Source organism: Phoca vitulina, unplaced genomic scaffold (genome assembly GCF_004348235.1).
Source record: "Phoca vitulina isolate PV1807 unplaced genomic scaffold, GSC_HSeal_1.0 scaffold20, whole genome shotgun sequence".
Taxonomy (NCBI): domain Eukaryota; kingdom Metazoa; phylum Chordata; class Mammalia; order Carnivora; family Phocidae; genus Phoca; species Phoca vitulina.
The window spans coordinates 30,936,695-30,948,811 of record NW_022589723.1 but is presented as its reverse complement, the minus strand read 5'-3'; the positions used below and the strand labels follow the sequence as shown (position 1 = coordinate 30,948,811).

The following is a 12,117-nucleotide window of genomic DNA, read 5'->3' as shown; positions in this document are numbered from 1 at the left end:
CAAATGATTTCTTTTATATAACATAATATTCTATCTAAAAAAATATAGATCAACTCTGCTACATTGTTTGCTTTAAGTCTCCTTGGCTTTGTACCCACTAGATTAAATAGCGGTTTATTATCAGTAAAAAAATAATACTGCTAATGGGATGGTTGCCTGTGATAGTTCCTTGGGATAGCCTATATGAGAAAACACTTTTGTACGAATACTGACTGGGCCATATAATGCTGTTACTCCTTAGTACCAGGCCTTACTCAGCATGGATAAAGTTAGATTTTAATTTTTCATATTAGTTAATTTATGTTATTCTTGCTTTTGAAATTTTGCATGAATTAGCCTAACAAATTAGAAAGAAGAAGTTATTTCTTTGTATGTGAGAGAGTGCAGGGGGAGGGAGGTAACTTTATATTCAAAAATCTGGGGGCACCTGGCTGGCTCAGTTCTAGAGCATGCAACTTTTAATCTTGGGATCAAGAGTTTGAGCTCCACATTGGGTGTAAAATTTACTTAAATTCTGTAACCAAAGACAAGGACCATGTTCTGATACTTACTTAAAATTACTGCTTCCAAAATGAATTTGAAGCTAGGAACATGTAGAAAAAAACAGTTAAAAGTAATGTCAAAAAAGAGATCAGAAACATGTAGAAGGCAGGTTTAGGTCCTAGGTCATTTGAACTTCTTAATGAAAAGTAGGGAGAAATCATGGGCTCTAGTATTACTTGAAAGGGGAAGTGTATGAGGTCTTTAGGAGAGACATTAAAAAAGAGTTTGTCATGTAGATCCTTATGGAAAAGAGACAGAGAGATACAAGAGTCTTCAACAGTGATTTTATAGAGGATTAAATACTTCCATGTGGCTGTTGTTTTTATCAGCCCTTGTTGGAAGCCAGGGGTACAATATTAAATATTACACCTATGTTCCAACCATATCAGACTGCTTGCACTCCTAAGTTTTATTCCTCTTGCCTTTGCTCATGCCCTCCCCTACTTCAGTCCAGTTGGCAAATCTATGTTCATCTTTTAAGACTTGGTGAAGCTTTCTTGATCACCTCCTACCCTCCCTCCCCAGTATGTGCCTCTTTCCCTCCTTTCTACTGCTACAATTTCCTGGACGGTTGTCCTTCATTGCACCTATGATACTTTAATTCCTTCATGGGTTCTCACTCTAAATAAGCCCCTTTAGGGTAATGGCTGTCTTCAGGTTTGTGTTTCCAGTGTTTTATAATAATGCTTTGTAAATGTTTATATATATTACATAAAATAAATATACTTTTAATTATATATGCTTATATATATAATAAATGCTTACTAATGTTTAAATTATTGAATGGAAGGTATTTTTCTTTCTGATACGCTATTCATGTATATAGCTTAGAGAAACAGAGGGATGAATTTTTTTTTTTTTTTTTTTTTTAAAGATTTTTATTTATTTCTTTGACAGAGAGAGACACAGCGAGAGAGGGAACACAAGCAGGGGGAGTGGGAGAGGGAGAAGCAGGTTTCCTGCCGAGCAGGAAGCCCGATGTGGGGCTCGATCCCAGGACCAGAGGGATGAATTTTTAACTTAGACTATTTTCTTACATACCATGAGCTTCTCTTTTCAACAAAAGCTGTATGACATACCAAAATTAAACTTTCTGACAATTGCCTGGAGTATAGTTCTTTTATACTGACTGAAGCAAGAGCCATACACCTTAGATACCCATCCTTTTTTTTTTTTTAAACAATGTGTGTGTGTGTGTGTGTGTGTGTGTGTTTAAAGATTTTATTTTATTTTTTTAAGTAATCTTAAAATTTAAGTAAACTTAAAATTTTAAGTAATCTCTACATCCAGAACTCACAACCCCGAGATCAAAAGTCGCATGCTCCACCAACTGACCCAGTCAGGCTCCCTGATACCCAGACTTTTGCAGCAAAGTTAGCCTTCTTGTTTAATGTCATTCTTATATGTTTTTTATAAAATTAGAATTATTCTAACTCATAGGTTGACATGTGCAACCTCAAATCATGATTTTAATAGAATGCTTAGCAGTGACTTAAGACACTTGTGCATAATTTCCTTATAAGGCACCTTGTTGCATAGGCACTGCTACTATTTACAATGTTAGAAAATTAATTTTGGTTACAAAATAATTACTGGTCTCCATTTTAACAGTTCTTACACATTTTAGGACCCACACTAGTCTAGAGGTCTCTGAAAAACCCTACAGCAGCATCATCTGAGTTCTAAGGGACCTCCCTTCATAGTTTTTACCCATCTACTTTTTTTTTTCACTGTTCAAAATTTATTTGGTATTTTAGTTGGTATGACACTTAGGATAGTTGGTTGCATTGTCTTTTTACATTATATGGCCATGTACACTATATTCTGACATATATGGTACACAAAATAAAAGTCCTTCAGAACAGTTACGCACCGTACATGCAATACTGAATTTATACATTGGATCCCAGGATGTGACTGACCGGAAAAGATGGACTAGGCATGTCAGATGTTGGGGGAAGGAACCCGAAGTGACAGAACACACAGTAAACACACGACCGCAGCTCTGCAGTACTGGCAGTGGTGTCTCTGAGACAGTGGGGCTAACTTACGTTAACCAATTTAGGGCTACAAAGACAGGTAGCATCCAGCATCAGGATACAGCTGCAGGGTTTGGTGAACCATTCCGATTTGGAACTTTAGGAAACGGATGTTTTTTCTTAGGCCATTTTAATATTACTTGAGTAACAGATCAGATAATAAGGACAATATACACAACCTCCAACTAAAATCCTGTTGTAGTCTAGACAGTGAAGTGGTACATTAGAAAACTTTAAAACTGCAGCTCCTTTTGGATCCCCCAAAGTGTATCTGCACTCTTCTTCAAACGGGCCTCCTCCTCAGGAGTCTGAGTCACCTTCACAACATCTGAAATTCCAATCGGTCCCGAGATGCAAGGAACACTAAGGAAGACATCATCTTTAATTCCATAGAGACCCTTAATCATGGTGGAAATTGGATGCACCCTCCTAAGATTCTATCTACTTTTACTAGAATTCATTCTTCGAGAGTTGGTTATTAAATGGTGGTTTAGTTCTCAATTCTAAAGGCAGATAGGCCTGAATTCAAATCCTGACTTTACCACTTTCAGCAAGGAGAACTTGGTCAAGGTACTTAACCTTTCGAAGCTCATTTTCTTCATTTGTAAAATATGAATGACAATAGAACTTTCATCTATTGCAAAGGTCACATGAGACATGTATGCAAAGTACTTAATACAATGCAACTTCTTTCTACTATTTTTAATATCTGTCTTTTCTTGGTAGTATCTTGGATTTGGAACACCATCTAATCTGGGAAAAGGCAGAAGGGCAGCAGCTGCTGCAGACCTTGCCAACCGAAGTGGAGAATCAAATACTCACCAAGACATTGAAGAAAAAGATCGATTATTACGTCATGTAGAAGCCAGAGATCTCATTGAATTTGGCATGATTCCTGAGTTTGTGGGACGGTTGCCTGTGGTAGTTCCTTTGCATAGCCTTGATGAGAAAACACTTGTACAGATACTAACTGAGCCACGTAATGCTGTTATTCCTCAGTACCAGGCCTTATTCAGCATGGATAAGGTTAGATTTTTATTTTTCATACTTCATTTGTGGGTTTTTGCTATTGAAACTCTGCATAAATTAGCTTAACAAAAAGCAAAAACAATCCTGCTTATTTGGAATACCAGCCTATTCCTCACTAAATATGGAACTAGGAATCAGGGAAGGCAGATTGTGTTACACTAGACATTTAGGAGTTGGCTTTATTTTTTTCCTAATTAAAATCGTCATTGAAGTTGAAGCCCAAGGATATATGTAGAGGGAAATTAAGCCAGCAGCCTACTCTCAACCCCTTAAGTCGGACACTTAAGGGGTTGTCCTTTCAGCCTTAAAATTTTAAATGCTTTTGTTGCAGCATACTGTGTATACTTTTATATACTTTCGTCTTAAGTTCTCTCACCTTCCACACCTACTTCTCTGTAGTCAGACATCCAATCCCACAAGCACACACATCTGGTCATATAGCTTATGTTTTGGGTTTTATGAACTTAGTGTCTCTAAATATTAGCTTCCTTCTCTTCATTCTGCTACCACTACCTCAAGCTCCTTTATCATTCTTTACCTTGACCCATGCTTTTGGCTCCTAAAAGGTCTCCCTGTCTCAAGTCTATTTCTGACCACCACCACCAAAATACCATTGTCTTCCATTTTACTTCCAGAATGGATCATTTTTATATTGTTGAACATAGTGCCCAGAAAATAGATTTTAAGTTCTTAATAAATATCTAGTGAAGGAATAAACACAAAGCTAGTTACTCCTCTCAAATCCTTCATTGGTCCCCTTGCTTTGTTTAATGCCCCCACATTGGTGCTCCTTTAGCACCATTGTGCATACACTGCTGTAAATGCTAGTTTGCTAATTTGTCACCACCCAGTAGACTTAAGTTCCTTGAGGGCAAAGATGGTAATTCCTCATTCCATCTCTAGTATATACACACACGTAAGGGCCCAATAAGTGTTGAATAAAGTCCTAGAAAGTCCATGTTAATCTAGAAAACCTCTTCAAGGACTAATGACAAACTTGTGATTCAAAATCACAATGAGAACTGTTACTTCTCATAGGCTAATTGACATAAACAAGTGCTTGAAGGCAAGGCTGTAAAGCACCATGAGAGATAATTACCTTACTTAAATTTTACATTTTCTGGAAGTAGAAATTAAATTTGCTTAATACCAAGATCTTGTGAAGTCTGATGTTCCAAAGTATGTTGACGTTTTTTTTTTAGTATGTTAATAAAGTATCAATAATTTGAACTCTATTTTGAAATTTGTGGTAATTTAGATTTGTCTAAAGTTTTGCCTTTGTTCTTTAGGATCAGAGAGTTAGTAACACTCCTTAAAATGAGTGATGAGTGTTTTCAAGGAAGAAAGTGATGGCCAAAAAATGCTTTAGTCTGTAAGGGGATAGATTGAGTCAAGACATGAAGATCCTGTGTTTCTAAGTATTAGTGAATCAGTGTACTTAATCTGCTTGAACTTATTTCTTTACCTGTAAAGTTAGGGCATTTGTCCCTTTTTGTTCTACAAAGACTAGGAATGATGGTAGGTAGTAACAGTTAATAGATCAAATGCTATATGGTTATATTAGGAAACTATAATCAGGTATTATCTAAGTTTTCATTTCTTTTTATGTATTTGTAGTGTGAACTGAATGTTACTGAGGATGCTTTGAAAGCTATAGCCAGATTGGCACTAGAACGAAAAACAGGTGCACGAGGTCTTCGGTCCATAATGGTAAGTTGGTTTATTATACAAAAACTAGATTATTTTCTTGCTCTTGATTTTGCAAATATTAAGCCTCCATGTTATTTCTTTGGAAATATATCCAGAGAACTGGCCTGGTATTGTTTCTTGTGATTTTTTTTTTTTGCTCCATAGATTATGTTTTTCTTTATTATCAAAAAGGAACTGTAAGGTGTTTGCAACAGGGGCACTTGCGTGGCTCAGTCAGTTAAGCGTCTGACTCTGGATTTTGGCTCACGTCATGATTTCAGGTTTCCTGCTTAAGACTTTCTCTTTCCGTCTCCCTCCCCGCCTCCTCTCTCTCTCCTTCAATAAGTAAGTAAGTAAGCTTTTGCAACAAAGGACATAATACCATTAAAGAAATAGAGAAAATCAAGATTCTGGGAAGGAGAATTTAGAAAATTTTACTCAGGCCTTTTGACTAACCTCTCCAGAGCACTGTCTCAGAGCCATTGAAATCCTCATTCTTGTCTGTTTGAAATTAAATTGCAGATATCATATTTTTTACCCTTAAATTCTTCACTATGATATGAATTCACTATTCTTTCTTTCTTCTTTTCTTCCCAGAGTGTGGGGGGGGGGAGGGGCAGAGGGAGAGAAAATTTTTTTTTTAATTTTTTTATTGTTATGTTAATCCCCATACATCATTAGTTTTAGATATAGTGTTCCATGATTCATTGTTTGTGCATAACACCCAGTGCTCCATGCAGAACGTGCCCTCCTCAATACCCATCACCAGGCTAACCCATCCTCCCACCCCCTCCCCTCTAGAACCCTCAGTTTGTTTTTCAGAGTCCATTGTCTCTCATAGTTCTTCTGAAAATTTTTTTTTTTTTAAGATTTTATTTACTTGACAGAGATATAGCAAGAGAGGGAACACAAGCAGGGGGAGTGGGAGAGGGAGAGGCAGGCTTCCTGTGGAGCAGGGAGCCCAATGCCGGGTTCGATCCCAGGACCCTGGGACCATGACCTGAGCCGAAGGCAGACGCTTAACAGACTGAGCCACCCAGGCACCCCAAGGGAGAGAGATTCTTAAGCAGGCCCCACACCCCGAGTGGAGCCCCATGCAGGGCTCAATCTCATGACTGAGATCATGACCTGAGCTGAAATCAAGAGTTGGACACTTAACTGAGCCACCCAGGCACCCTGTGAACTCCCTGTTTTTTGTTCTGTTAGAAATTCTAGAGACCCAGCCTATTTTCAGCCATCACCTACTTTCTTCTTTATAGTGTTCTCTCCCCTACTTTCCAGGTCTGGCTGTACAGTGGATTACTATTTTCCTTTGTGCTCCCAAAGCAAGCACATGTTCCTATTCTCTTTTAAGGATTTCATTGCTAATTATTAATTCTCTCTCAGTAGGACTTTTTGGTTGGAACTACACATTTATCACAGTTTGAGATTATACTCTCTAATGAAGTCCTGGACTTCAGGTGTTACTGATTAAGGACAGATTTATAAGCATGAAAACTACAAGAATAGGTCATATAGTTAACATTTTGAAAGACATTTTATATACTCCCAGTATTTTCCTTAAGATCTGCAGCCCTGTTGAAACAAATGCTTATTTAAAGTCATAGTTCAAAATTGAAGAGTTTGGTAGAGATGGCTTAGGATTAAATCATTTTCAAAGTAAGGATTACCATTTGACCTCTTTGCTAATAGAATATGCCAAGAATTCTGAGTAACACCGGAATCTGGAAGTATAGTCTTATGTGTGCATGGTGGCCTAGGTAGACAGAGCTACCGATAAATAGCTTTCCCTTATAGATTGAATTCCCTCTGAATTTAGTTAGCAGCTGCTTTAATATGAAGACTATGAGAGCTTTTTTTTTTTTTTTTTTTTTTAAGATTTTATTTATTTATTTGAGAGAGAGAGAGAGCACATGAGAGGGGGAGGGTCAGAGGGAGAAGCAGACTCCCTGCTGAGCAGGGAGCCCGATGCGGGACTCGATCCTGGGACTCCAGGATCATGACCTGAGCCGAAGGCAGTCGCTTAACCAACTGAGCCACCCAGGCGCCCTATGAGAGCTTTTTATATTGATTTTTTTCAACATTCAGTTCCTGGTACAAAATTAGGGATTCAGTAGTATTTGTTGAGTTAATGAATTCGATTGGTGGCCTATAGAATGTAAGTATTTTGTATGTAACTGCAGTTTTCCATATAATTCATTACTTTTTATCTCTTTAGGAAAAGCTGTTACTAGAACCAATGTTTGAAGTTCCTAATTCTGATATTGTATGTGTGGAGGTTGACAAAGAAGTAGTAGAAGGGAAAAAGGAACCAGGATATATCCGGTAAAGTATATTGTCAAGGTTGAACAAATCTAAAACTTAAGATCAGCTCTTTATTGCTATGGTTTATTGGTCTGTCAAAAATTGCATAAGCATCCTTATATTCATAAGAGTGCGGTAATCTCATAAATTTTCTGTAGAAAAAATACTCTTAATTTTGATTTATAAAATAATAGTATTTTGTGAGTCTTTGAAAATTGATCTTCTAAATCAGCCTTCCCCTAAGGAAGAAGTATCAAAAGAGACATAGAAGTCATCCAAATGAAGAGATTTAAATGAACTTTGCTGCTAATTCTGTCATTTCTGAATAACTTGTTTCATATCTTTCACAAAATTTTCTCTCGGTTGTATCATGTCAGTTGACAGATTGACACATCTTTCACTGCTTCATTTATTTATCCCAGGGGTCAGCAGAGTTTCTTGTGAGGGGCTAGATGAATACCTGAGGGCCTCGCAGTCTGTATTGCAGCTCCTCACCACTGCCCTCAGCACAATAGCGGCCATAGATAATCGTAAATGAGTGAGCATGCCAGTGTTCCATTAAATCGTTATTTAAAAAAACAGGTGATGGGCTTTATTTGACCTGCAGGCTATAGTTTACTGACCCCTGATCTTTTCAATGAATATTTATTATACAGCACTTGACATTAGTGTTACATACCAGAAATTAAATTTCTGTTTTAACTAAGTCACAAGGTATGTTATGTTTTATGTTTGCTTATCTTCTGAGATAACTTAGGAGGTAGTTGATTGGTTATTCAGAGACTTAATCTTTTATTGGCTAATGACAATATATGAAAAAATTGTAGTGTTCTGATCATAATTTTGGCTAACTTGAGTCAAGTCAGATTTGGTCAGAAGCTGTTGACTTCTTTACTACAGGTATATGCTAAATGTCAAGCATTTGAGTTGAAATAATAGATTCTACCTTTTTGGTGGAAAAAATGATTTTTTAAGACTTCGCAGTTGAAGCCTTGTCAATTTATTTCAGTAATAAATTTGTTAAGGGAAATATTGGGAAAATTACTCAAAATTTCTTAAATTTTCTCAAAATTTCTCAAAAACTCTTAGTTATGCGATCTCAGTGTTTCTTGTATTTCACCACTAAGCAATGTGAGTATTAAAGTGCTCTTAATATTTTCATTTTTAGTGTGTTTTTTCTAGCTAGATGGATTAATTTATTGTTTTGAGTCTAGAAATCATGTTTACCCCTAATTTTTATTAAAAAAAACACAAAAACCTAATGGCTTTTTATGATAGGGCTCCAACGAAAGAATCCTCTGAAGAAGAGTATGACTCTGGAGTTGAAGAAGAAGGATGGCCTCGCCAGGCAGATGCAGCAAACAGCTAAACTGTCAGACTTCTGTCCTGTATATAAAACTTTTCCTTCTTTTGTTTATGATCGTAACTGTTTCTGCAGTCTGACATTAAAAGCATTGGATCTATCTTGGATATCATACATGGTCAAAAGCCTTTAGGATGTAAAAATCAGATCATGTATATTACGTAACATCACATTGATTTATACAGAGGACATTATGTGGACTTTAATGATACAGTGTTCAGAGATAAAATGTACATTATTTTGGTTCAGTTTTTTAAAAATATGCTTTAACAAAATTCTTAGGAGTTCCTTTAAGCAATGCAAGTGTTGCAATAACTGGATTTTACAATAATGTTACTCTACAAATGGGAAAATAAATTCTTTAAAATTAAAATCGGGATACCATTTTTTAGTTTAACCTTTTTCTACCCATATCTGTTACCTGAAAATATTGAATTTTATTCATCTTAAAAATTGGAATATGTGGGTCTCCAAGTAGTTAAAAATTTCATGGAAAAAGTACCCTGAAGAACCATATTTTGCTGATTTATTTAGCTGTGTTCCTAGTCTTATCTGCTAATGCATGATATCAACTTCCCAATTGATACTATAGAAAAGGCCATTCCCTTGCTGACTTGTCTGATTTATTTTCCATCCTTGATCCATTTTAGTACGATGAGCACGGCAGATGGAATTGACGTCTGCCTTACATCTTCAGGAAAAGATGATCTAATTCTAAAAGTAGCATGCAGCATCATAGTAATGGCCATGTGCTAAACTACCCTGCACTTACCTAAAGTGCTGAGCTAGTTTTATTTTGTTTTTTTTGGTGCTGGATATCTGTCTAATTCCTTGGTGTCGTAGAACATTGAAGAAAATCTATGCTTTGCTCTCAGCAGAAATGAATGTGTTCACACTAAAATTTAAGTTACTAACGTCCATTATAAAACAAAACTAAACAGTAGGGGAAATTTGGAGGGGCTTAACAATGAAAGTTATTTCATTTGATTTTATAAATATTAAAGTATTTGGGTGCCTTTTAAGCTTAATGATGATACAAGTTTCTGTACTGTGTGTTCAGTTCAACCTCATTTGAAATTGTTTAAATCGAAGTACATTTAAATACTTGTTTCCGTTATTTGGTTTATAGACTCTTGAGTTTTCCTTTTACCCCCTTTTTCTTAGGAAAAGAACTTTAAGCTATTAGCAAATTCTAAATCCTATTGATGAAAAATTGGGCTTTCTATGATGTAATAAGAGATGTGAGATATCTCTTTATGGCTGGGTAGGACCAGAAATGCACTTCTGCAGAGTGATTAAGCCTGGTTGCTATAAAATGGAACAGAAGCAGGTATCCTTTTTAGTCTCTATTAATGGTTACAGTTCTTTTCAGGAAGTCTTTCATATTAAAACTCTTCATTATCTTTCTCTTATAGCGTCATCGTTTTCCTTTTTGTAGAGTGAAAATTGGAGTAGCAACTAAATATATTAAGGGTAATCCTCCAGAAATGGACTGGGAGACATTTTAGTCAAAACAACTTATATTTGGTTTTGGAAGTTGTTAACAAAGCATAATTGATGTTTTTAAATCAAACAGAGTATAACTACAATTTGTATCTTGAAACTTATGTTTTGGCATTTGAATAAAACAGAAGTACTAAATGAAAGCCAGTGTGGTGTTATATCCATATGCAGTGCCATTTTTAAAAGGATACAGTTATGAGCTGCTTTGTTCTACTGATTGGTTAATCCTTGGCACTTTCATATGTCTCTAATAAATGCTACTAGTTGTATATTCCACAGACAAAGTTCTGTTATTAAAGTTTATGTTAAACATTTATTGAGAACCTGCACTTAAATGTCCTGCATGGGCCCCACACTAGATTAGACCAAGTTTTTCAAGAAGATTACTAGTCTGCTAGGGGAAGCAAACACAAACATCTCTGCATCTTAATAATGGAAATGCAGTAGGTACCAGGTGTGGGGACACAAAAGGTGGTGGCCCAGATGGATCTGGGAAGATGAAGGAGAAATTTGCCAGAAAGAAATAATGTAAATTAAACCAAAATCTTGACAAATGTGGAACAACTAGGGAGCTTTATTTAGGAGTTGAGAAATCCTAAGCTTATTTTTCACATGTCTTTTCCAGGTATACCATAAGTTCCACTAGGGTGAAAACCGTATATTCTGTTAACTATATGATTATAGTTAACCAACCATAATGTCTCCCATATTGGGTGCTCCATCCATTTTAAAACAATAGAATATCTTGTATGCCATTAAGTTGTAATTTTATGCAGAAAATAGCAGGGCATTATTAAAAGGGTATTAACCAGGAGAGTTGCACATCATTAGATGTGTATTTTGGATTGTTGGGAAGGGAAGGCTCTGAGGAAAATGGAGGGAAACAGGACAAGAGGCCTCGTTGCGGACAGTCCTCCAGCACTTGCCCATCTCTGACCTCATCATTTTCCTCCTATTTTTCAGATCAGTTCTCACCATGCAAACAAAACTCCTTTGAATTCACATCCACTCCATAGTAAACTAAAAGTTGGTTTTCCTGTTTCCAGTTCCCTTTCAGACTTTGATTCTGGGTGAGATGAGAAGCTATTGGAAGGTTTTGCACAGAGAAATGACATAATCTGACTTAAGTTTTAAAAGACCACTCAGGTTGCAGTATTAGTAAACAGACTATGGAGGAGCAAGGATTGAATCAGACACACTCAGGCCTTTTTATTTATTATTATTATTTTTTTAAAGATAATGGATTGGTCTGAGGTGATGGCCGTGGAAGAGCAGATGGGTAGGTGTTTTTGCATATCTGAAAAGAAGTGGTATGTCCTTCAATGGGGAAACTCAGTATTACAAAGGTGTCTATTAACCCTGTATTAATTTAGGAATATTGCAATAAAATACCAAAAGGTTATTTTTTGAAAAGATTTTATTTATTTATTTGACAGAGAGAGACACAGCGAGAGAGGGAACACAAGCAGGGGGAGAGGGAGAGGGAGAAGCAGGCTTCCCGCTGAGCAGGGAGCCCGATGCGGGGCTCGATCCAAGGATCCTGGGATCATGACCTGAGCCAACTGAGCCACCCAGGCGCCCCACCAAAAAGTTTTTAAATTGAAAGTAGGCAAATGGATTCTAAGGTACATATGGAAAAATAAACAA

The 12,117-nt window shown here is 36.5% G+C and overlaps 1 protein-coding gene across 2 annotated transcripts in view; it reads left to right on the top strand.

Moving 5' to 3' along the window:
- CLPX (caseinolytic mitochondrial matrix peptidase chaperone subunit X) overlaps positions 1 to 10,613 on the top strand; it is a 45,536-nt gene extending 34,923 nt beyond the window's left edge. Inside the window, exons 11-15 of one of the 2 annotated variants that reach the window (XR_004301019.1) lie at positions 3,309 to 3,608; positions 5,229 to 5,321; positions 7,519 to 7,625; positions 8,883 to 10,297; positions 10,383 to 10,613. Coding sequence is in view for 1 of the 2 variants with exons in the window: in XM_032417375.1 (XP_032273266.1) it covers positions 3,309 to 3,608; positions 5,229 to 5,321; positions 7,519 to 7,625; positions 8,883 to 8,973 (591 nt within the window). In the remaining variant the exon portion in view is untranslated. Of the gene's footprint in view, positions 1 to 3,308; positions 3,609 to 5,228; positions 5,322 to 7,518; positions 7,626 to 8,882 lie in introns of both variants that reach the window. The other variant, XM_032417375.1, reaches the window with a different exon arrangement.
- Positions 10,614 to 12,117: the final 1,504 nt, after the last annotated feature.